We start from the raw sequence: 25,737 nt of genomic DNA on the forward strand, positions 1-25,737 counted from the left end.
GCAGGAGCTGTGAAATCTTGCCTACACTGAACAGGCTGATAGAGGCCTGGAGACTCGGGGTGACCTTCAGAGCTGGGAAGGACTTCAGTCCAGTGTCCCCAAGATGAGAAAACTAAGGCCCAGACTGACGATGTGACTTGCCCAGCATATCGTGTTCCCACAGTTATCGACTATCCAGGCCACTCTCACCCACTGCCCTAAGAAGGTGAGGCGCAGGGAAGTGCTTGGTACACAGTAGGCACCCAATACAGGAATGGATGCATAGTGGGGCCTGTGGTGCTCACATATAACAACTCGATGCCATGGAGTAGGGGGGAACAAATGACATAAGAAATTTGTCCTACAGCTGTTATCAAACACACTGCTTCTTTCTACAGATTTTCCTGCTCCACTGTGCAGAGACCTGCTCTCTGCGGGATGCTGGAGCCCCATTTGGCTCTGAAATGGGATTTGAGTTTAAGGGAACAGCCAGAACAGATGGTGACCCTGAAGTCATATTTTGAAACAGGCTGACTCTTGTTTAATCTAGATGAAAGTACAGCTTGATGGCCTCCAAATATTAGCTGGAGGAAGAGCCTGTGCACCTCCAGAGTAATGGCAGAGGGAACCAGACCCTCCAAGGTGCGTACCAGGAGATGCCCCTAACTGGAGGCCTGAAACTGAGGGTGACCTCGGGGGCACCCGAGGAGGATAAGCCTCGAGCCTTGCCCAGCACATGCAGGGGAAGGACGTGTAATTCTGTGCCAGAGAGACCTGCACGCAAGGCCTCATCCACTTACTAGCCTTGTGCCAGTTCCTTAACTCCTCTGAGCCTTAGTTTCATTATCTGGACAGAGAGATGACAATACCCAGCTCTCAGGGTGGTGGTACAGGGTAATGTCAGGTGCTGAGCACATCTTATTTATCTGTCCGTTCATTCATTCATTAATTTACAAATATTCTCAAGCACCAGCCACCAGGTGCCTGGCACTGCTACTGTGGGAGATTCACGGGTGAACAGGACAGATGTGTCCCCTGCCTTCATGGCGTGTATGCTCTAGCACTGTGTTCCTGGATGGGCAGAAAAACCACCTGAGGGCTTTAGAAGACTGATTCTCGGCTCCATACCAATCAGGACCTCTGGGGGAAAGGCCTAGGCCTCCACATGTTTTAAAAGCTCCCCAGTGACGCTGTTGTGCACAGGGTGCGGTTCATGGTTTCGGGGAGAGCTCTCCCCCACCAAGGGCTTGTCTTCTCGGGCTCTACTCTGAGTGCCTCACACAGCCTGGGAGGTGGGACCTCCACTACCCCCTGTCCAGATAGGGAACCAACCCTCCTTCTGAGCAATCTGCCCAGGTCACACAGCTGATACATGGAGGAATTGGGATTTGAAGTCCAGCTGATGTTTCCAAAGCTCAGCTCTAACCATACGCTGCCAGGCACAGAAGAGACCCTCAGTGTATGGGAATTCCTGTCCTCCGTCTTTCCTCCCATATCCCTGAGGATGGGACAGACAGGCATGTCTACACTCAAGCAGCAGCAAAACTTGGGAGTTTGAGGGCGGTGTGATGCCACCCACCTGGACATCAGAAAACCCAATTCTAAATCCAGTTCTTTTATATTCTGGCTGTGTGACTCTCATCATGTCCCTTGCTCTCTCTGAGCCTCCATCTTCCTCTCTGTAATTTAGGAGAGCCAGAATAGAGGATTCTGAAAGTCCAACATTTTCTGGGTCCTCAAGGTCCCTGGTGGGTTTTTTTTTTTTTTTTTTTTTTTTTTGGGGGCACGCGGGCCTCTCACTGCCGCGGCCCCTCCCGCCGCGGAGCACAGGCTCCGGACGCCCAGGCTCAGCGGCCATGGCTCACGGGCCCACCCGCTTTTTTTTTTTTTTTTTTGCGGTACGCGGGCCTCTCACTGCCGCGGCCCCTCCCGCCGCGGAGCACAGGCTCCGGACGCCCAGGCCCAGCGGCCATGGCCCACGGGCCCAGCCGCTCCACGGCACGTGGGACATTCCCAGACCAGGGCACGAACCCGCGTCCCCCGCACCGGCAAGCGGACCCCCAACCACTGCGCCACCAGGGAAGCCCCCCCGGTGGGTTTTGATGGGAGCGAGGTATTTGGGGGACCCACGGACCCTAAGAAGGGAGCTTAGGAGCCCCAGCTACCCAAGGTGAATGAATGGTGAACTGTGCTTCTCCCACAAGGAGGATGGACCACACAGGGTAGGAGGCTGCCTCCAAAGAGATTCTTAGAAACCTTGGACTTGAGTGGGACTGGCCAGTCTACCGCATGCATATGCATGAACAGCATTTTTCACATTCCACCCAACCTTCCCATGCTCATGCACCCACACACTTATTCCTGGAAAGGTAAATGCAGATTGAGGAGGGAAGTTTCTTACAGCTACCAACACACACACATCTATTCATTCAACTAGCATTTATTCAGCACATGCTGTATGGCACCACTGTTCTAGGTGCTGGGGATCCAGCAGTGACAGACAAGTTCCTTCCCTCGTGGAGCTGAAAGTTCTAGTACAAGCGCTATGGAGAACAGTGACCTCCATCATGTCAGTAGCCCCTTCCACACACAAGTGCGTTAGGTAACTACTGATGGAGGAAACGTTTATACAAGAACAGGTTCTTGTACCCGCTACCATAATTCCAAGCCTCCCCCACCAACTGGGGACCTCAAATCTATATATAACGTCATCTCCACTAAAGCATCACCATTAGAGAGAGGGGACCCTATACCTGAGGGCCTGGGTCTAGCCAGAGCCCCACAGAGCTTGGAAATTTAATTAAAGCCTCCTTCCCTATCTTTAAAAGCACTTAAGTTTTGCACTCCATAATAATTGTGGGCTGTTTAACATAAAAATATTCTAGATTATCTTCCAGTTGCTACTGGACTCCCTGAGTTATCAACCACTGAGTAAAATGGATGCAGGAAATAAACAATGTGGCTTTGCACACTGCTGTCACACAGCCAAGGACCACGAGCACACCCAGTTTGAGAAGCAGGTCTCTAAAGGAATGGCCTGGACAGGAGTGGGTAATGAATCACCCATCTCCCACCATCTCTAAAGGAATTGCTTCCTATGTGAAAACACCTAAGGACTTCCCACCCAAGTTATTCCCCCGCAAGACCTCTCTGTTCCCTGGCAAGAGAATTCTGCATGTACTTGTGGATACACATTCTGAATACAGAGATCCAGAGAGAGAAATCAGAAGAGATAATATAAGATCTGGATGAGCCTCAGAGCTGGTCCAACCCCTTCATTTCACAGACAGGAAGAAGCTTTTCAAAGCCAAGACTAACTGGAGACTAACTGCAGAGGGCAATTCTTAGAATCCTTGTCTCGTGTGACCTTCACAACCTCTCAGCCAGGCAGCTGTGATGGCTTGGGAGGCTCTGGGTGGCCAAGGTAAGACCAGAGACTCTGCTCCAGCCTCTCACTCAGCCCTGCTTCCCTATCATGCTACTGCAAGTCTCTCATATACACTTCTCTTGGGCAACACAGAGGTGGAGACAGTGTGCCCCTCCCTGAAGCCATAAACTCTCGGGTAAGTAGAGGCAAGAGCAGGGCAGGAAAGAGCACCCAGAGGCTCTCAGCCCATGGACCCTGGGCTATGAGCACTGGGCAGGACCCAAGGGGCAGTGGAAGCCCAGATGTTCACCCAGGGCCAGGCTTGGGAAAGCAGCTACTGGACGGAAGTCCTGCTTTCATGCTGGAGACCCCCCACTTCAGCCCCGTCCCATCCTGTCCTGTCCCATCCCAGCCTCCCCTCCTTTACCAGGCTCAGAGAATTGACTGCTCAGGCCACACCAGCAGCTGCTTCCATCCTATCCTCATCCTGTTTTAACCCACCAGCCCCATCCCCTTTCCTGGCTAAATCTATTCACACCTCAGATCTCATCTTAAATGTCACAACTTGCGGAGACTTTCCTGACACCACAGTATTAGAGTGGCCAGGCATGTGCTTTCATAGCTCCCTGCACTTTTTCATAACACTTTTTACTGTTTATAGACATTTAGGTTTTTTTCTACAACCTTTTATTTAGTGTCTATGTCCCCCATTAGATTCTAGGCTCCATGAGGAAGGGAACCACGCTTATCTTGTTCATCATTTTATAGCCAGCGTGTACCACACTGCCTTGCACACAGTAAGCAGTTAATAAATATTTATTAAATAAAAGTGAGTGAACAAATGAGTGAATGAAAAACCTACCAGGCTATGACAGGCAGGATGACCATTTATACCTAGAAATTTTGGCATTAATTCTATCCAACTCACCCACCCATACCTGCAAAGTCCTTGCTTGTCTCCCTGCACTGGAAGGTCAATGATTCTGAACCCTGAAAATGAATGGCACTGTCCCGGTTCTCCCCATCCTTAGGTAGATGGGCTTGCAAGTGACTCTGATGGAAGAAACCAGGTACAAGCAATGCTGAGGGAGGCCATAGGAGGGTTTAGGAACTATGTCAGTTAGCACTGAGGTTGAACCTTGTCACCATGGCCATTACCCTTCATTGAGGGATCATGGTGTGCCAGGCACTGTGCTGAGAGCTTTGGGGACATGACTCCATGTACTCATCCAAAGAACTCTGAGATAAGTACTATTATCATCTCCACTCTACAGATAAGGAAACTGAGGCTAGAAGAGGACTAGTAAATTGTCCAAGGTCACCAGCTAGTATGTGCAAAGCCTAGAACCAAACCAGCCCTGCCTGACCCCTAGCCCCAGCACTTGACCACCACGCTACAAGGCGCACCCCTCACTTCTGTTTCACTCCCATCAGCCAGGGGCCGGGGTAAGGTGTAGATTCTGATGCAGCAGGTCTGGGGCTGGACCGGGGAACCCTGCATTTCTAACAAGCTCCCCAGTGGTGTTGATGCTGCTGGCACAGGGACCATACTTTGCATACCAAGTCTATAAAGGAGAAAGAGTACTTCAACAGGGCAGGGAGAGTATTCCAGACTGTGGGGCAGTGCTAGCAAAGGTAGGAGAAGAGAACATGCTTGTAAATTCAGAGACAAGTGGAGTTCAGCATAGTTGGAAGCCAGGGCACCGTAGCTGGAGCCAGGGCACCGGGAGCGCTGGGAGGGGAGAAGATGCCTTGGGCTCCAGCTCGAGGAGAGTGGAATTTAAGGTGCTGTAAGGGAAAGCAGGGAAGGGTTTTAAGGGCATGTGACATAATGGGACCTGCCACTCGGGTTGCTGTGAGAAGATGCACTAGAGGACAGAGACATGGGAGGACCTATTGGCCAGGACAGGGAGCTGCTGTGACAGTCCCTTAGTGAGCACAACACAGGCCTGAACCCAGTGGGGCAAAGGGATGAAAGGAAGAGATTGGATCCAACAGACCTTGCAGGAGCAGAATCAGCTTTTTCGAAACAAAGCTACAACACCCTTTCCAGGTGCTAAAAATTTCTCAACCAATCCATGCAGTGCAGCGACAGTGCGGAGATGACAAAGCTGATGGCAGATATAAATTTAGGTGCACACAATTCCAATAAAGTCTCAAACAAAACAACTCTTAGAAACGGGGCTCACCAACCAGTTCTTCCAATCGGCCGTACAGTCTCCGTGGTGACCCAACCTTTTCCTTTCTTTGCAGATTCAGTATCTGAGTCCAAGAACAGAAGTGACTTGGTCAAGCTTCCCATGGAGGGTCCAGACCCCAGGAATCCTACCACTAGCTTAGTGCTGTGCACCTGAGAGCACTTCCTTCAGCAGAGGAAATGAGGCCATTCAGCCGTCGTTTGATAGCAGCCCACACTGGCAAATATTAAACAAGAAAAACCATTCCACTTCCTCAACTGGAAGCTCATATTCTAATAAAAGGGGAGGGGGGAGACGCTGAAACGAAGCCATCTACTCTAGACAGTTAAGTCTGAAATAAAATTAGAAAATGTGTCACATGGAAAAACTCTGCAGTGAGAAATGCTTCCTTTTCTCCCTCCCTTTTTCTTTCTGTGGGAGAGTGAGCAATTTGGCATTTTAACTAGACAGGGAAGGAGAGCAGCTGTGGTCTCCATTATGTACCAAATACACACAGCCCTTGGGCACAGTTCTGTATCCTGACCCATGGAACAGGATGTCAGTGAAGGATGGGAACTGCACCGAGCGCTGCTGAGTTGAATCACCTCCCCCAACCGCCGCAAAGTTTGGGTGAAGTGAATTCAGATATCCTAGAATGTTCCCGCTAACAGTGCTTTGAGGATTCACCTGGTCCAACTCCTTCATTTCCCAGATAAGGAAACTGAGGCCCAACAGTGATCTGCCCGACAGAAGAGCAGGGGGACAGCAAAGTAGAGCCCCTCCAGTGCCTCCAGTGTACTGGGGCCCCACCATGGCTAGTGGTGACCTGAATGAATATAGCAGGCTTCCACTGGGTTATTCGTTTAACAAGCATTGATTGAGTACCTGCCAGAGCCAGACATGGGGCTAGATGCTGGGGGGGTGCAGGGAGAATAACCTTAGCTTGGACTCGCAGGGTGCCCCACCCCTGACATTCCAGCCACCCTGGGGGCTGTGAGCTTTGAGATCAGGCTAAGAGGAAGGATATTCTTGGAGATGAGGCCAAAACAGCACACTGGTAGGACTTCAGAGGGTCTCAAATGCCATGCTAAGGAATGTTAAAATCATTTCCTTTGGCTGCTGTAATAAATTATTGCAAATTAAGTACTTAAAGCAACACAAATGTATTACCTTACTGTTCCGTAGGTCAGAAGTCCAACACAGATCTTGCATACAAATTAAGCAGATCATGCTCCTTTCTGGAAGCTTTGAGGAAAAATTCTTTTTATTTTCTTTTTCTTTTTCCAGGTTCTAGAGCCTGCATGTATTCCTTGGCTTGTGGCCCCTTCCTCCATCTTCAACACCAGCAAAGACTGGTCAAGTCCTTCTCACCTCACCTCCCTCTTCCACTTTTAAGGACGCTTGTGATTACACTGAGCCCACCTGAGTAACTCAGGATCCACTCCCTTTTTGAAGGTTAGATGACTATCAATATTAATTCCATCTGCAACCCTAATTTCCCTCAGTCTGGTAACCCAACCTATCCACAGGTTCTGGGGATTAGGATGTGGACACAGTGGGAGGGCCAGTACTCTGCCTACCAAGGTTGGTTAGCATAGGAAGATGACAAAAGGTTCTAAGGCAGGGGGTGACATAATAAGAGCTGGTTTTACACTGCTGCTCAAACTTTAACGTGCATGTGAATCACCAGAGAGCTTGTTAACATGCAGGTTCTGATAAATTGGGTCTGTGAGTGGACTGGAGATTCTGCATTACTACTAAGTTCCCAGGTGATACTCATGTTGCTGGTTGGTGGACCACACCTGGATGGCAAGAAGCTAGAAGACTCCCGTGGCTGCAGTATAGGGGGTGGGTAGAGAGAATGGAGGCCAGGAGACAGACCTGTTTGCTGAAAACAAAGACAGAACAAGCCAGGCACTAAGACTGTGCAGCTGGAAGGGGAGAAGCAGCTGGCTCACCTAATTTCAGATGGTTCTTTGTGTGACGCTGTTGAAACTGCATGGATTTAGGTGTAGTTTGTCATCGGCTTTTGGACTCTCTGTTCTACAGGATGCAATGGTTATAACTTTCCAGCACTGGAAAGGCATACCTTCACTTTTCTTTCATGAAATGTATTCCATCCCTGACCTATCTGTTACACCCAGCCCCTGCTCCCACCCGCTTTGGGCCCTCCACCATTAGCATCACAATCATCATAATCACCATCACCATCATCACAGTGGATGGCTGGGGGTGGTCTTCCAGCAGAGCTGGAGGCTCACACAGACTCTGCTATGGTCCAGGGTTCCTAATGCTAGGTTTTCACTAAGATCTCCACAGTCCCAGGCTTTGAATATTCATTCATGAATGTATTCAAACACTCATTGTGTCCATTTGGTGCCACATCAGACGCTGAGGAAACATGGATAAATAACATAGGGTTTCTGCCCTCAAGGAACTCACAGAGATGTGGGAGCAGGAAGGAAAGAGGTACAGAACTGGTCACCAATTACAGGCCCCATGCTTCCCTTATTACTCCTCATAGTAGGAATTATTGTCCCAATTTACAGATAAGGAAAACATGGATAAGAGAAGATACTGGCCCCGGGTCACTCAACAGAGCTGAGATCTGAACCCAGGACATGGGTTCTGGGGTCCAGTGGCAGCTCTGCCTCTCACCTGTGTTGCGACCACGGACAGGACCTTTCCTTTCTGGGACTCAGGATTGTCACTTTTGAAAGGAAGCCACTGGGCTGCATTGCTTGCTCTCAACCCTGGCTGCACTTTAGAATCACACCAAGAGCTTTTGAAACCTGCCCAAGACTGGACCACAGGCATATTAAGAATCCTGGACACGGGGAGGACTGGGCTTCAGATTCCTCTTGGATCCCCGAGGTGATTCTAAGGTGCAGCCAGGGTTGAGAACCACCAAGGTCCTTGTGACCTGAGCTCTTGCATTCTAATTTCCTGAAAAAGCCTCTTCTCTTCTAGCCCGTGCCAAATGGATGAATGAATGGTAGGGGTGAGGGAGCAATCCCCAACTCCATTTAACTAAGGGCAGTTTGGAGCAGTAATGCTGGCACTGTCCCTTGCACTGTTGTCATTTTCTCCTTTCAGTTAGAAAAATAGCATCAGTGGACAAAGGTGCGGTAAGTTAGGTAGGTGTTCTCTTATGCTGTTGCAGGGAGTATAAATTACTATGCCTTTCCAAAAAAAGATGCAATGAAAGCCTTAAGAAAAAAAACAGGCAAGCACTAGACCCAACAGTTTGTTTTAGGAATTTGTGCTAGGAAATAGTCACAGGAATAGTCAAGTACAGAGCTACAAGAATAGGGTCATCACAATAGTGTTTATGGACGTAAACAACTGGAAACAGCCTAAAGCCCTAAAAGAGGCCTAGTTTAATTATGGGACATCCACATAATGAAATACTATTTCATTTACAAAGGATTTAGGGAAGAATATTCAATGTTCCAGAGGAAGTATCTAGATAATTGTTAAGGAAAAAAATGCCAAGCAACAAAATACAGTGTACAGAATGATCTATTCGCATTATAACATATGTGCATATTTAGGCACAGAAGATAAACTTGAAAAACAGTCCACCAAATGTTAGCAGGATTCATCTCTGAGTCATGCGAAAATATGCAACTTTTTTAAACTCCTTTTTTTTTTCCAACCTAGATTTTTACAATGACTATTATTTTTATTATCAAAATATTTTAATGTTACTGAAAAATATAAATCTCTTCTTTCAAAGCTTGCTTACCTCCCTCCGCCTCCTCCACCTTCTGGTGAAAATGGACATCCTGGCTTTAGGGTTGAAGAGGCTTGCTTGCACCCTCATTAGGACACTCAGGACAAGGTCCACAGCATTCAAGCCAGCTGCTGCACACTGGTCCCTACTACTAGATTGTGAGTCCTTCCAGGATGGGCACTGGGTCCAGTGTGGCTCTTTAGTCACCCTGCCACCTATCCCAGTGGGCCTCAGAGAGGGCAGGTAGCCAGGAGATGTGGGAGGAAGACAGAAATCTATAGTAGTAGCCAAAACACAGAACAGGGCAGACAGTTTTGAGGACTTCAGCAGACGTTTGCTTTGGGAGGAGACTAGTTGCAAAGACCTCCTGGTGGTGGAGGGGGCTTTTAAGCTGGGCCTCATTTGAGTCCCTCAGTGATAGGAGGGGTGACTCCCAGAGAGACCTAAGGCAGGGCTGCTGTCTGCAAGCCAGACTCTAGCCAAGCTCCCCAAACCAAAACAGGGGCTGCCCTAACACCTGAAGTCAAGGGTCCTGCTCACTTAAGAGAGATATGAGGGCCCTCAGAACTGTTTTCTGCCCTGTCCAGTTCTTTAAGTCATCCATGGCATGCAACAAGTGTGAAATGAATTGGACTGGATAAAGTTGGGTTGGCATGGATTACACTGGATTAGGTTGGGTTGGGTTGGGTTGGGTTGAGTTGATTCTGATTGGAGATAAGGGGTGGGTTGCACTCAATAGGTGACCTAGGCCTCATTCTTGCCTCATTAGATCTTGCCCAGGAAGAGGTCTGGGGTTTCTCGAGGTTCTGCTCTAACCTTAGACATTTTTCTCTTGAATTGGGGTAGCAGAGGAAGGTGGTCAGTCAGCAAATTGGGCCTCTCCAACACCTCTGACCCACCTCAGCTCCCTGGGCTCTGTGTTGACAGCAATAGCTCAGGCCCCACAGCCGCTCCTCTGACTTTGAAGCCTTAGTTGCTCATCTGTTCTCCTTACTGCATATTAATGTCTTAAATTGAGTCTTATTGTTAAGATTGCCTTGCTTTTTATAACCCTCACCTGCCCACCACCACTATGACACTCCCAGTATCCAATCATATCATGAGAAAATTATGTGATAAATCAGTCTATGCTAAGGAATTCATAGCTTAATGGAGGAAGCAGGGGTAACTTCCCTTACCAGATTTTAAAACACGTTACAAAGCAACAATTATCAAGACCATGTGGGATTTTTTTAAAAAACAACACGTACGTACAAGAAAGCAACCAGTAGTATGTATAAAGATTCCACAAAAAAATTCTGTTATTAAAAGAAAAATTTTATATGATAACCAGAAGCAATACTAGGATGGAGGAATAGTTTACATTTTAATTAGTATTTCAGGGAATCCTGGGTACCACCTTGGAAAAGAACTGACCTCAGAATACACTCTATGTAATCTATTTAATCAATGGTTCATTTTAAATGGATCAAGCTGTAGACATTCAAAGAAAACTTGAAAATAAGCTCATATATTTAGCTAGCACAGAAAGATAAACGTGCAGCTTTTGACAAAATAGAGGCTTTCAGGAATAAGATGAGTGGGACAAGCTAGAAAATAACTTGTTTACACAAATAGATGTAATGGAAAAAAAAAGGTAAAGAGCAAAGTAACATTAGTGTAAATTCCAGCCTAACCAGTTATTAAAGTCACTAAAGAAAAGAAAACTAAAAGCCCTATAACGTGCCCTGATTACTCAGCCATGGCCACTCCACAGCTGGCAGAGCCATGGAAGACTCAGGATGACTTAGACACTGCAGAGGACATGATAAATCGGCACATTCTCTCTAGACCACAGTCTGGACCTGCCCATTCATTCCCTCTTTGATTCATTGCAAGAGTTTGGGGAGCGTCCACTCTGTGCCAGGCCCTCTAGGTTCTGGGGTTCAGAGCCGGGCAAGGCCCAGTCCCCACCTCACAGAACTTCCTGTGTAGTGGTGGGAGCAGACAAGTAATCAATGATCATGGTCCAGTCTGGGAAGCCCTGTGACTGAGAGATGGTGATATACAGTGCTAGCCCCGAGGAGAGACACTCCACATGCCTGGTAGAACAGGAGGACTTCCCAGAGAGGAATCTTAAAGGATGAATGAGGGGATGCCAGGTGAAAAAGGGGAAAGGCATTCTCAAGAAGGGACTGGCCCATGCAAAGACACAGAGGTGGGACAGTGAATATCTCATCCAGAAACCTGCCAGCGAGCAGCTGGTGTGAGCCCAAGTCAAGAGGGACATCGTGTGAGTAGAGAACAGGAGGTAGGCGGAGGCCAGACCACAAGGGGTACTTGGGGGCAAGGAGCATGACTCCATCCTAGGTACATGGAGAACCCAGAGAGAGCAATTAAACTAAGGAGTGGCGTGATTCAATTTGTATCTCAGAAAGATCCATCTAAATAGATAATAAGAACTATCCAACTAGTTCTGTTATTTGATGGGCAAATCTGTTTGAGGGAATCTAGTCAAAGGAAATAATCCCAAAAGAAAACAAAGGCCATTTGTCTGAAGATGTTCCCAGCAGCACTATTTATCATAATGACAAAATGGCCAAAGTCCACGTGGCCAACTCTGGATGAATGAGTGATGATCCACACCCTCAAGGTACTCTCATAGGAAGGAGAGAGAAATAAACACACTGTCAGTACAGGGGGACAGTGGCTGGTGCCTGGAGAGACAGGTGAAGGGGTGTGGCAGTTTAGTGATGAGAAAGCTTAGCTGGGGAGATCCAGGGAAGGCACCCTGGAAGAGGTGCCATTTGAGCTGGGAGGTAGAATTAGGCCCTGAAGAGAAACAAGGCGAGGGAGTGTATTTTAGACAAGGAGATTCATCACACCTCGTACAAAGTCAAGGAGACTGCAAAATCCCAAATATACATGAGGAGCTGTGTGTGGTTCAGTGTGCCAGGGGTTTTCAGCCTTAACTCTGCTGTAAAACATATAATGGCAGGACATTATGCCACTACAGGCATTCCTAACTTTAGAGAAAAACAGAAATTTAGCCAGTAATTAAAACACTACAATCATTCATATTCATCACAACTTCTAATGGTATGTGAGCAACATGAGCTCATGACAGGCTGGGGCACAGGTAAGGCGGGAGGCCAGTGATGTAAAATCTTAGGTATGACTCTTACCCCCTTCTCTCTCACTCGTGAAAGCACATCAGCTGGACACCAGCAAGAAGGAGATGATTAGAGGGAAAACCTGAACCTGCTCTGACTGGTATTCAGAGTTTCCCCCAAATGGTGCAGAAGCACATGAAGAGATGCTCAACATCATTGGTCATTCAGGAAATACAAATCAAAACCACAGTGAGATACCACTTCATACCCACTAAGATGGCTGTAATCTGAAAAGTAGAAAATAACAAGTGTTGGCAAGGACATGAAAAAACTGGAACCCTTGTACACTGCTGGTGGGAATGTGAAATGGTTCAGCCACTGTGGAGAATAGTTTAGGAGTTTCCCACAATTTAAGCATGGAATTATGATATAATCCCACAATTCCACTGCTAGGTATACAACTGAAATAATTGAAAACAAGTACTCAAATCCACGTACCCAAATGTCATAAAAGCACTAATCATAATAGCCAAAAGGAGGAAACAGCCCAAAAGTCTCCATCAATGGAAGAATGGATAAACAAATTGCAGTAAACGACAGACTATTATTTGGCCATAAAAAAGTGAAGTCCTAATACATGCTCCAACATGGATGAACCTCACAAACATTATGCTAAGTGAAAGAAATCAGATGCAAAAGGTCACATATTGTATGATTCCATTTATATGAAATATCCAAGACAGGCAAATCCATAGAGACAGAAAGCAGTTTCATGGTTGCCCCAGGCTGGTGGAGTGGGGATGGGGGGAATGGGGAGGGACTGCTTGATGGGAATGAGGTTTTCTTTGGAGTGATGAAAAGGTTTTGGAACTAGAGATGATGGCTGCACAGCATTGAAAATGTACTAAATGCCACTGAATTGTCATTATGAAAATGGCTAGTTTTATGTTACGTGAATTTCACCTCGATTTAAAAAGTATATCAAGATATCCAAATGTCCAATACGTATACGAAAAGGTAATCGACTTAATAATCAGGAAAACATATATTAAGACGACAGTAAGATTCTAATGTGCACCCATTAGAACTGCTGGAGTTAAGCCCACTGACAACACCAAGTGCTGGTGAGGAGGTGAAGAAACAGAGGCTCTCCTACCAGCTTGACGGCCGTGAGCCCTGGCACAACCATAGTGGAAGCCGTGCTGCCATTGTTCATTTGGAGGGCCTGCCTACCCTGTCAGCCAGCACCGCACTTCCATGTGTACAACCAAGGGAAATGTGTGCACATGTGCACAAAGAGACGTGGACAAACAGCATGTCAGAGACACGCTACAATATTAGCCCCAAATGGAAACCACCCAAATGTCATTGGAAAAAAATGGATAAATAATGGACAGTAAATTAATACAGTGGGATACTGTACAGAAAGGAAGATGAATTAACTACAGTGAAATGCAACAGCATAAATGAATCTCAAAAGTTAATATTCAGGGAAAGAAGCCAGACACCAAAGGAGACACCCCACATGTATAAAGCTCAAAAAAAAAGAAAAACTGAACTTCAGAATTTGGGGATCCATGCTTAGGTACTAACGTTATTTTCTAAAAGGAAGGAAGGAATCACCATAAAAGTCAAGGGGATGGTTACCTCTGAGGGGAGGGAGGGAAAAATCACAGCCAAGGGGCACAGGAGAGCTTCTGGGGGCTATTCCATTTCTTGACCCACTTACATGAAAGTTTGCTTTGTGAGAAATCATGGGACTGTATTTTTGCGCTCACTCTTCGGAATAGATGTTATATTTCACAATAAAACAGTTTAAAGAAAAGTAGATCATTTGCACATATTAACATTTTGTAATCAGGAACAAATTAGTTATGACACCACTGCCCCTGTCTCACAACAACTTCCTTATCTTCTAAAAGACCAGGCATTCCAGTGACACTGTAACTTTACCAGCTCAGCCCTCACCCACTAGGGGCACAAGGATTGATGCGAGGGATAAGGGGCCAACTGACAAGGTGAGGGTGAGCCAGAAAACCCTCAGGAGCTGAGAAGCCTGGGGTCTCTGGACCACGTTTCCTCATCTGAAGCACAGTCCCAGTACCCAGCTCCTGGAGTGATTGTGATAATTGAGTGAATGAAGGATGAACATATCACACATATGAAGTGGTTTACAAGTGTCAGCCTTATTAAACTTCATGCCAGATTTAGGTTGCAGGAGGATATTTCAGGTCTAGGAAGATTCTCCCCTCGAGGGACACTGAATATCCATCAGTAATGGGTATTCCTAACTGTAGAGAAAACCAAAAGTTTAGCCAGTAATCAAAACACTACAATCATCCATTCTTCCCCTGAGGGTTTCCTGGCATTCCCTTTTTACATTAAGGATAGGCACAGGACTTCCTCTGTGTTAGAAAAACAGCCCTGACCTGGCGTCCAGAGAGCCAGCCTACAAACGCAGGAGGAGAAAGAAACACCAAATTTTCTCTCCCCAGACCTTCTTCATTTCGGGGGTGGGGTCGCAGCAGAGACCACAGAACCTGAAGCTGCCCTCTGCTGCTGAGTTGGCAGTGCCTTATATTACACGCAAAACTGCAACGTTCCGACACGGGCCACGGTGCTGAGAAGCCAAAACTGTGCTCCAGCTGCCCTTTGGTCTGCAAGAAATGCCAGGCTGGATGTTCTGGCAGGAAAAGTTGTCATTGTGTTTGAGTCTTGCTCCCAAGGAGGCAAGGATCTGGGCTGTCCCAGGCTTCCTTCAGCACACAAAGAGTTAACCATGGCCACCCAACAGTCCTTCACAGAGACAGAGGTTGTGTTCATTCCCCCCCACCCCACCCCAGACCCTGTTTCCCAGCACACTTATTCTATGGAGACTGTGTACTAATCTCCTAAATCCAAAAGCAGTCCGAGGCTGCTAATTGGAGAGTGGTAGCTTTCCTGCAAAACTGCATGGAGAAAGGGCTGAGCAGGGAAGGACCAGAGTCTAGAGACCTTGGCACCCAAGCCCTGCCTTTTGCACAGGCCAGTTCCTAGGCCTCTCTCACCCTGAGTGTCCTCTTCTGTAAAAATGTCTGCATTGCTTTCCAACACAGCTATTGCAAGGATCAACCTGTAGCTTCGATCACTTACTTTGTGCCCAGTATGTGCCATGGTGTGGAAAGCATATTATTTCTAATATCTCTTTTAATCTTCACAGCATTCCTAGGAGGAAAGGTCGTCTAAGTATTCCCCTTTTTCGGATGGGGAAACTGAGGCAAAGAGTGGTGAAATTCATTGTCCAATGGCACCTAACACAGCCACAATTCAAGCCCAGGAAGCCTGAACACACTTTAACTCAAAACTGTTTTTAACTCAGACTCTACTAGTCATGCAACCACCTCTGGGTCCTGGTGGGGAAAGTGAGGCCTGGGAACAGAAGGTACCAGATCCCCTGGTCCCCAGTCCATAGCTCTTCCCATCACGCGTGGAGCTACTGCCCACGATGGATGGGACTCTCCAGGTAACTCAGGGCTAAGTTAGGCATCAAGGCAATTCGGTCCCGTTATTTCTTGCGCGGCAAAGCGCCAGGTGTCTCAGCTGGCAGTCGTGCTTCCGCACCTGTGTACAGAGAGGGCACCAGCTCTGCCCTTACAATGAGCCAGCCAGCACGCGCGACCTGAGCGCGGGCCCTGGGTGAGCTGGAGCTAACTGTCCCCGCGGAGCCGCTGGCGCTGTCACTGGGCTTCCAAAGTCCCCCTCTGCCCAAGATTGGAAGGGCTGCGCCTAGCTCAGACACCTCGGGTGCCCGAACAGCGCTCCACCCGCTCCGGCCGCCCAGAGACTCCCATTCGCCTCTCGAACCCCCGGCAGCGCCCGGGGAAGCCGTGGCAGAACCACCAGTGCGCACCGAGAGGCGAGGACTCCCTTTTATGTCCAGGAATGAGGCGCGCACCGCAGCCGCGCCCGCAGCCAAAACCAACTTCCCCCGGGTGCGGAGGTAGCCGGTGCCACCCTCGGGCCGGGCCGCTTACCTGTCGCGGAGCGGGTCCGGGTGACAGCGGGGAGAAGCACGGAGGTGGAAAGCAGCCACAGCAGGCGCCAACACTGCGTGTCCCTCCTGCAAGAAGTGGCGGAGAGAGAGAAAGTGAGGCGGCCGGGAGGGGCCAGGGGGAGCCGGGGCGCGGGGCAGCGAGTCTTACCTTTGCGCCATCCCGCAGTTCCGCGAGCCTCCGAGGGCACCGGGCCGCCGAGCTCCACGGACGGCGACGGGCTCTGCGCGCGGGCCGCTCGCCCTTCCTGCCGGGAACAAAGGCGGCGCTGGGCAGGGGCAGCGGCAACGGCAGCGGCGGGCAGGATCCGGCCCGCGCCCTGAGTCACCCGCGCTCTGAAACCCGACTCTGCCGCGCCCTGCGGTCCCCTGTGCGCCGCGCCGCGCCCCACCTCGGGCAGTGCCGCAGCGGCGCACTCACGTCCCGTGGCTCTTGGCCGCGCTGACCACCTCCCCACGCCCCTCACCCCCTCGACAGATTCGCGGCCCCCAGCCGTGGCTTCCACCCGGGTGGCCTTGTGTAACTGAGAAAAGCCCCGCGCCCGCGCTCTTGTGGGTCAGAGGGCAGCTCCCTCCGGCCCTCACGTCTGTCCCTGTCCGGGCTGCCCTGCAGACAAAGCACTCTCTTTACGGGCCAATGAAATCCTCTCACCAGCCCAGGAAGGCTGGAATCGCTCTGATTTCCCTAAATGACAACGAAGAAACTGAGGCTCAGAGAGACGCAGTGAATGTCCCAAATTCACACAGCTGGATTGGGCTCCTGAATGCTGTGCCCCGCCCTGCACGCTTGACACACAACCCCCTTGAATGCCCAGGAATGGCCCCCTTGGGGCGGCATAAGTGATTCATGTAAATAAACGCAGCAAATAGAACCTAATAAAAAATTAAAATTTATCTACTACTGCAAGGTTTTCCTCTTTATACCTTGCCGGCGCCACCATCCTCCACCACCAGAATGTAAGCTCCAGAAGGGCAAGAATTTATATTTGTTTTGTTCTCTGTCTAAAATAGTACCTGGCAGTAGGAGATGCCAATAAACAGGGGACGAATGAAGGAACACAATTCTTAGGTGAGATACCGCTCCAGGCACTGTGATGACCGGGGACGGAAGAACCAGTCTCAGCCTCCAGAAGCACACATGGGTAGTGTGCATGGTTGGCGGGGAGGGAGCAGGGGGCAGACTATTCCACCTCTACAGATCTTAGCGCAGGGCCTGGCACTGGCTAAACCCTCAAATCGTGGCTTTTTTTTTTTTTTTTTTTTTGCGACACGCGGGCCTCTCACTGTTGTGGCCTCTCCCGTTGCGGAGCACAGGCTCCGGACGCGCAGGCTCAGTGGCCATGGCTCACGGGCCCAGCCGCTCCGCGGCATGTGGGATCTTCCTGGACCGGGGCACGAACCCATGTCCCCTGCATCGGCAGGCGGACTCCCACCCACTGTGCCACCAGGGAAGCCCAGTGGCTTTTTATTATTATGATTACCACCAGGCCCAGATATCTGGGGGAGGTGAGGCACCACTGAGATCAGCTGAGACCTGGAGAGTTCTGAAGCCAGGCAGGCCCAGGGGCATCTCTTCCTGGTGCACCAAGTAGCCACAGTGGGCTGTCGCTCTGTGGTCAGTTCCTGGTTTTCCTTTCTAGATGGCAAGTTACCACCTGCCAAGTGAAAAGGTAATCTGAGTTAGCCCTGCAGAGATGGGATGGGGATGGACATCGTAGCTAACATTTATTGAGTGCTGATTGTGTCCTTGCCCTGTGCTAAATGCTTTACTCATAACAATCAATCCCCGCAACAGCCCTGGATAGGTGAGACTTCAATGATCCTTATTTCATAGATGAGGAAGCTGAGGTTTAAAATGTGCCCAAGCTAGTGCATGACAGGCACCAACACCCATGCTCTTCACCACTCCATCACACTACCTGTCTGTGAACAAGAGGATTACACCTATTTCCCCACCCTTGAAAGCAAAATTGCACTGGAGATGTGGTGCACTCATGCATGAAGGGGTTAATGCCAGCATGGGCAGTGAGGGCTCCAGAGGGAACTCTGGCCTGGGGTCAGGAGCCTGGATTCCAGTCCAGTTCTGGCCCTAGCTGCAGAGTGAAGTTGGGCAAAACCTTGTGTGACTTTTTATTTCTTCATCTATAAAATGGACATAATGATCCTGCTGTGGGTGGGTGGCTGGAGCGTCAATGAAATCACTTGGATGCCACAATGCTCTGTCCACTGTAAAGCGCTGTACAGATGTGAGGGGTCAGCTCTGGGATTAATGCACACAGTCTTCAAAAAAGAAAGAAAAATCAGCATGGTCTGGAGAAGGCAGGAGAGGCTTCAGCCAGGTAGTGAAGTTAACCCAGACTCTGGGGTCTATGGAGGGTTTGCAGGGGGCAGGGGGTGTGCAAATAGGAGGGAGGGGGAAAGCAGCCAAAGCAGCTCTAGAGCTACAATGGCCCCACATGAAGCTAACACAAAAGGCAAAGTGTATTCTAACAAAACGGTTAGGCTTCTTTCTTACTCTGTGAATATGAATTCTTCTCCCACTTGCAGCCATGCTGTGCTGGACATACCTTATTTTATTATGAATTACTAACCATAAGGAATTTGCCTTATTAGTTCTATATCTTTTATTGCTTATAAAGTACCACATCAACTGGGAATGTAATTGATTTTCTTAGAACTATAGGAGATACGTATATGTATACTGATTCACTTTGTTATACAGCAGAAACTAACACACAATTGTAAAGCAATTATACTCCAATAAAGATATTAAAAAAAAAAGAACTAGAATTCTATATTGCTTCGAAAGAGCCACATCAACTATGATTATATAATAGTTCTATTGTTCTATTTGATGCTTAAAACCACAGGTTGTGAACTGGTGGCCATGGGCTCAATTTGTCCCACAGATATGTTTTGTCCAGCCTGCCTGTGTCAACCTCCAAATTAAATTAGTTAGCAATATATTTGATAATTAGTTGATTTTACATTAAAATCCAGAATTCTGGCTTCTTTTTAAATTTTTGGAAAACCTGGCAACATGGGGCTTGCATTCCCTGTGCCAGTGATTGATTTGCATGAAAAGCGGGTGGCTGCCTTCAGTCAAGGCCATGTTCTCCAGTTTGCCATGATCCCTACCATCCCTATTGCTCCCCAACACCAAGCCTAAGAATCATTTGCCATTTCTCATCACATATGCACTCTGCCTTTTCTTATAAGAAAGAGAAAAGTGGAATAGATTGAGCATTCATATCTCAGTTAAAAATGGGGGGAAAACATATATAGATAGAGAAGGGGAGCATGTTTCAAGAAAGATGTGGAAGAACGTATTTCTACATGTTTAATATACAAATTAAGAATACCTACATTGAAAAAATGAAAACTAAAATGCCATGATGAAAAAACCTCGTCCCCCTCAGTTATGCATGTTACCTGATGGATGAAAGGATAGCTGTATTTTGATTGGTAGGCTTGATTGTGGTCCAATTTTTCAGTCCAAGATACATATGCATAAAGCAGCAGTTTCCTTTATTATTCTGACAGGGAAGTCGTATGTGCACATTTCATATTTTGTTGGTTCTGTGTAAGTATCTGATAACAGCTAATTCACTAGAATCTAAAGATATAAGTCCCCAGAGCACATTTCTTTCCTACAAATGACTGGAAATGGATGCATGTTAATATTGTTAATTTTGTACCTATTTCACCTGGGAAGCCAGACCATGTTCCTAGGCAATCAGGGCTCTCATTTTTAAAGTTGGGCCTGGAGGTGGGAACTGTGAACTCAAGACTGATGGAGGACAGGGAGGGCATCCGGCCTGGGAGCTGAAGGGGGACCAAATGGTCCCAGCTGCCGGTGTGGGAGGGATGGGGGCAGGATGCCAAGCAAGACATTTCGCCTCCTGCCAGACTGTGTTTTGAGGGTTTAAGCGATTTCCTTCTATTCAATATGAAGTTGTAGAAATAGCCAAGAGGAAGCTTTGTGTCATATTGGAGCTGGTCTAAATTGTTTACCATGGCTTCAGTACAGTCTACGAGATCGGGACGTGTGGAGGTGGGGGGATCTATGTCCCAGCTCTTGAAGGACTCAACTAAATTAACGGGCTGTTCCATTTTCCTATAAACCACCCAAGCGTCCCAGTAAACTCAGTCTCCAAAAGCATTCTCCAGACTGTCTCAAGCAGCTGGAAGGGGCACAAAAATCAGTGAGAAGCATCCCAGGTTGTGGTTTAGGAAGAAGTTACAAAGAACATAGCGCGTGTCTTTCTGAACCTGTTTCCTCGAGACGTGGGGATACCACCTCCCTTGAGGAACTGTGGAGAGAAAGTTCACAGGAGACATCAAAGCTTGCATCTTCATCTGCTTTCAGGAGCAGAAAAAGCAGAATAGACCTAACTAGCTGACTAGAAAAGAATTAACTGGAATATCCAGAGAAAAGGGCTGCCCTTTGGGTAAACAAGAGAAAACAATGACAGTGTAATCCCACAAGTGCTTTCCACGGAGGATGCTTTTGTTCTGATGAGCACCTTGATGTGTCTGGCTATGCCGAGAGAGACCAAGGGCTGCTAAGAGCTGATTTGTTCTGCATGAGAGATGAATTTGAAAATCTGACAATCCTAGTGGGAAGAGGACAAGAAAAAAAAAAGGAGGGAGGGTGTGTCAAACACCTCTTAGGTGCCACTGCCAATACCCGTCCCTACCCTCTGCCTCCATCATTTATGTGCACCATAGGCGAGGTCATCCAGCTGCCAGCAACTGCTTCCCTTCACCTGAACACTTTCTCTGGCTGCTGGAGCCTGCTCTGCCCACAGCATAGCGGACTGGAAGTGCTAGGGAATCAGTGCTGACCCCCCAGCTGCTCTCAACCAGTGGCTGACAGGATAAAAACGTGGGCTCCCTTTCCCATTTGGTGGGAACTTCTAGACACACAGAGTCCCCGTCCCCATCACAGCCCCTTGCCCGTTACCCACACTGAGCACCTCTCCCTTCCTACCCAGGGCCTCCCTGCGGATGCTGACCTCTGACACACTGCCTAATCCACTCAGCCCGAGCAACCTGGAAGTGCAGGAGAAATAACACCACACAAAGCAAATATTTAGCCAGTGGAAGCCAGCAAATACATTTCTCTCCCTTCTTCAACCAGGTGCACCGTCCTGAGAAAGTCATTTATACGCCATCTGAGAGATGCTCTCACAAGACGGAGTGATCAATCATCTAATGCCTCTCATTGGCTCTTCCTCCTTCCCTGCCTCACTTCCCTTTTCTTCACTTCTGCTCCCTAGGATTTTACTCCCTAATACCAAAGAGGCACCTAAAACTAACACCTGAGTGACCCAGGATAAACTAGGTGGTGGAGTTTATCTCTCACACTCATGATCTTAACAGGGTTTCTAGAGTGGTTGTCACTTCCATCTCACCAGGTCCCATTAGCGTGATGCTACCAAATAGGGGACCAGCATTATGATCTGTGTCATATTAGGATGACAAGGCCCCTATGGACTATAGTATAACAGAGAACAGGAGACTTAACATAGCTCTGGAGCCAAAAAATGAACCTGGACTACTCTCCTTGCCATATGAAAGCAAATTGCTTTTGATTTCCCCCTGCATAGAGACTGTGACAGCATTTGCCAGATCATGGTGCATCCCAAGTGTCAAAGGTTGTATTGATATATTCCAGTAGCTACCACATCTGACATGGCACCTTCAATTGAGGCTACCATCTGGCCAAGTTTATAGCAATCCACTATTATCCACCACAATCCATTTGGTTTTTTCAAAGGCCATTCAGGAGAATTCGTGGAAATGCAATGGGACCCACTACCCCGGCACCATTTAACTGTTAATAGTAGCTCTAAACTCTGCAATACTTGTTGGGATGTGGTATCGCTTCTGATTTACTCTAGGAGGTAGAAAAAGGAAGGTAGTTTCAAGGACTTCCACTAGACCTTTTCATAAGTCAGGTAGCTAATACAAAGGTTCTGCCAGAAGCTAAGTATCATGTGATTACATAGAGGAATGGGCACAAAATGTGTTGGTCTTTGTATCTCACAATGCTCACCAGAGAGCATCCATCACAGAGGAGACATGCAACAACCAGATGGACAGAGTGGCTCATCCTGTGGATGTTAGCTAGCCTCTTGCCCTGGCTACCCCAGGGCTGACATGGTGGAGCCTTAAGAAGAGTGACAGTGATGGCCAGGGTAAATGTTAGGCAACGGCTCAAGAACATGGGCCCCATCCTTCTGAAGCAGATCTACATCCTGACATTGTGGAATGGCCAACCTGCCAGCTGCAGAGATTGACACAGAGCCCTCAAAATAGTACCATTCCTCAAAGAGACCACCCAGCCACTTGATGGCAAGTTGATTTCTGTTCAGACCCCTTCCTGAGCAATTCTTCCTTACCAGGATCGATACCTATCTGGATATGAGTTTGCCTTCCCTGACCAAGTACCTTTGCTGGCACCATCATTCAGTGAGTAGCAGAATGCTTGATATATCAGTGTGGTGTCCCATACAACATTGTCTCAAATGAAGGGACTCATTTTATGGCAAAAGAGGTGTGAAAATTGGTGAATGACCAAGGAACCCACTGGTTTTAGCATTACTACATCACCCAGAAGCCACTAGCTTAATACAATGGTGGAATAGCCTGTTAAAGGCTCAGCTAAGGCATCAGCTTAGGGGCAATACAGTGCAGGGTTGGGGCAATACAGTGCAGGTTTGTGGCAATGTCCTCCAGAACATGGAACCCATGGTCACTGTATGGTCCTGTGTCCCCAGTAGCTAGAATACTTGGGTCTGGGAATCAAGGGATAGTACTAGGATTGAGCACTTTCTCTCTCTCTTCCAGTGATCCACTGAAACCCTAGGCTCTTTTGGGGTAGAGGTGCTGATTTGCAGGGGAAGAATTCATCCAAGGGATATAGTAAGGCCAATAAACTTGAAGCTGAGAGTACCACCTGGTTACTTTGTGTTCTTCATGCCAGAGAGCCAGCAGACAAAGAAAACAGTGGCTGTATTAGTGGGGATAAGAACTCTGATTACCATGAGAAGTGTTAACAGTGACTACCTTACGGGGTCAGAGAGGAACTCAGGTAATTTCTTGGGGATTTCTTGGTGGCTCCATATTCCATAATGATGGTAAATGAGCAAATTAAATAGTCAAGGCAGCTAAGAGAACAGACCCTTAAAGGATAAAAGTCTCAGTCACTCTGCCAATCAGCATTAGTCAGCCTCAGTCCAGACCAGTGTTTCCTAACCTGTGGCCCACGTGCATCAGAATAATTTCATGGGGAAAATGTTAAAAGCAGAGCTTCCAAGTCTCTACTCAACACCTACCAAATCAGGATGTCTGCAGGCAGAATCAGGGAATTGGAATTTTAAGAAGTTCCTCTGGTCCATCTTATGTGCACTGAAGTTTCATTGCCACTGGCCTAAAGTTTCACATCTATATTTCTCACAGCACCTGGTTCTTGACCTCTATCTTGGCATTTCTTGCCTTAGGACACTTTCCTGTTCAAATATAATCCCCCACAGTGATGCATTTGCAGTTTCTAGCTCAGACAGGCTGCCAAGACCTCTCTTGGATGGATTTTCCTATTTACCATACCCTTGATAGAGCAAGAGATCATGCATTCTGTTCAGTTAAGGCCTTTAGAATCCAAGATTTTGGAAACAAAGCAGCCCAGAAATGGAAGGGACCTTGCACATGATACCAAATCCAATCTAATCCATCTCTGCTGTGCAAATTCAAAGAAATAAGACAACCAGGGGATCCCCTGCCTGCCATTTGGCTAGAGAAGGGGGCCTGTTGAAGAGGATGTGTGCAAACCTCTCTCCTGGGGGCTGTCTGCCTTCCATCCTACCCCAAACCCCTCATCAATACATCTGATAATAACTGTCCTTTCCCAATATCTGTAAAGAAGGGTGTGGCAAATATGGAAGTATTCAAGTTAACTGCTCTTTTTGTCTCAAGGAGGATGAGGGTTAATTCAAGTTAACTGCTCTTTTGTCTCAAGGAGGATGAGGGGGTTGATAAACCCCTCATCAATACATCTGATAATAACTGTCCTTTCCCAATATCTGTAAAGAAGGGTGTGGCAAATATGGAAGTATTCAAGTTAACTGCTCTTTTTGTCTCAAGGAGGATGAGGGTTGATAAATGTGTCTTTGTGATAAGCCAGAGAGAGCAGGATGTGAAATCTGTCCAAACTGATAGGAGCTTTATCACTGACTAAGGACCAATGTCCCCAGAGGGTAGGGCCACACCTTGCTTTTGAGAGTGGTCAGTAAGTGGTACAGCTTCCAAAAAATACAGCCACTCTCTCTCCCCACTTATGTGCCTCACTGCCTCCTTTTCTGGCTCTGTTGGCCTTGACTGCAAATCCGCAGGAGAGGTCTTGAATCAGCAATAGATTGCATCTTCCTCTTTACTCAACCCTATAGGTTCAAGTGTTTGGTCAATGGCACCCCTAGAGGGTGTCAAAGTAAGGAAGTTTCTTTTGTCACAATGAATGGGGACGCTACTGGCATTTGGCAGGCAGGGGCCAGGGAGGCTGAATTCCACAATGCAAGAGGCAGTCTACACAACAAAGAAATAGCCCAGCAAAAGTACCAACTGTGCCCACACTGAGAAATACTAGCGATTGTGACTTTCAAACTTTTTTTGACCAAGACGCTTGGTCTCACAATCCCATAAACACACACTTCTGAAACAAAAGTTTCAGGCAACAGTATTTGAGCTTATTACATGTAATGAGCTCAGGTATTTTCTACTCTATTCTGTGCTATTCCACTGAATTAAAAAAAAGAAAAAGAGGCTGGTCAAAACCTACTAAATAGATTTCATAACCTACAAATGGGCCAAAACCCATATTAGGATGTAATCATTTCAAAACTCTTTATCAGCACCAGCAGTGGGAATATAGAGGGACCCTTACTGTAAGAATCATTTGTCTGCTCTCACCCACACTACTTGACTTAGTAAATTTCAGGGTAAAGTGAAAGCCCCAGTGACTTCTGATGAGCTAAACTTGTCTTGCTCTGTCTCCCGAAGAGATGCCCAAAGAGAGACAAACAATTGTCCACCGTTGAAGCGTGCGGTTTTCACAGGACCCTGCTCTGAGCCAGGCGGCCCATGTGTTTTGCATTTCCCCACAGTGGGAACAGATGGATCTGACCATTCAAAAGCTTTTGCAGGGTAGGGCTGAGGACCCTGAACTCGGCTGAAAGGCTTTAAGAGAATACTTCTCACCTTCTCCGAGGTACAGCGTGACACCTATGGCAGAGGGCAGCTTGGCTCTCCAAATCAATCCCAAACCTCCCTGCCACTGTGTGCAAGCAGACCAGGCT

The 25,737-nt window shown here is 47.8% G+C and overlaps 1 protein-coding gene across 1 annotated transcript in view; it reads right to left on the reverse strand.

Moving 5' to 3' along the window:
* COL15A1 (collagen type XV alpha 1 chain) overlaps positions 1 to 16,543 on the reverse strand; it is a 103,718-nt gene extending 87,175 nt beyond the window's left edge. The window contains exons 1-2 of the mRNA XM_007461650.1: positions 16,533 to 16,543; positions 16,365 to 16,450 (exon numbers count right to left, since the gene is read on the reverse strand). Of these exons, the coding sequence (XP_007461712.1) occupies positions 16,365 to 16,450; positions 16,533 to 16,543 (97 nt within the window). The remainder of the gene's footprint in view (positions 1 to 16,364; positions 16,451 to 16,532) is intronic.
* Between the last annotated feature and the right edge of the window lie 9,194 nt (positions 16,544 to 25,737).

The sequence above is a fragment of the Lipotes vexillifer genome, unplaced genomic scaffold (genome assembly GCF_000442215.2).
Source record: "Lipotes vexillifer unplaced genomic scaffold, Lipotes_vexillifer_v1.1 scaffold809, whole genome shotgun sequence".
In the NCBI taxonomy this organism is placed as follows: Eukaryota; Metazoa; Chordata; class Mammalia; order Artiodactyla; family Lipotidae; genus Lipotes; species Lipotes vexillifer.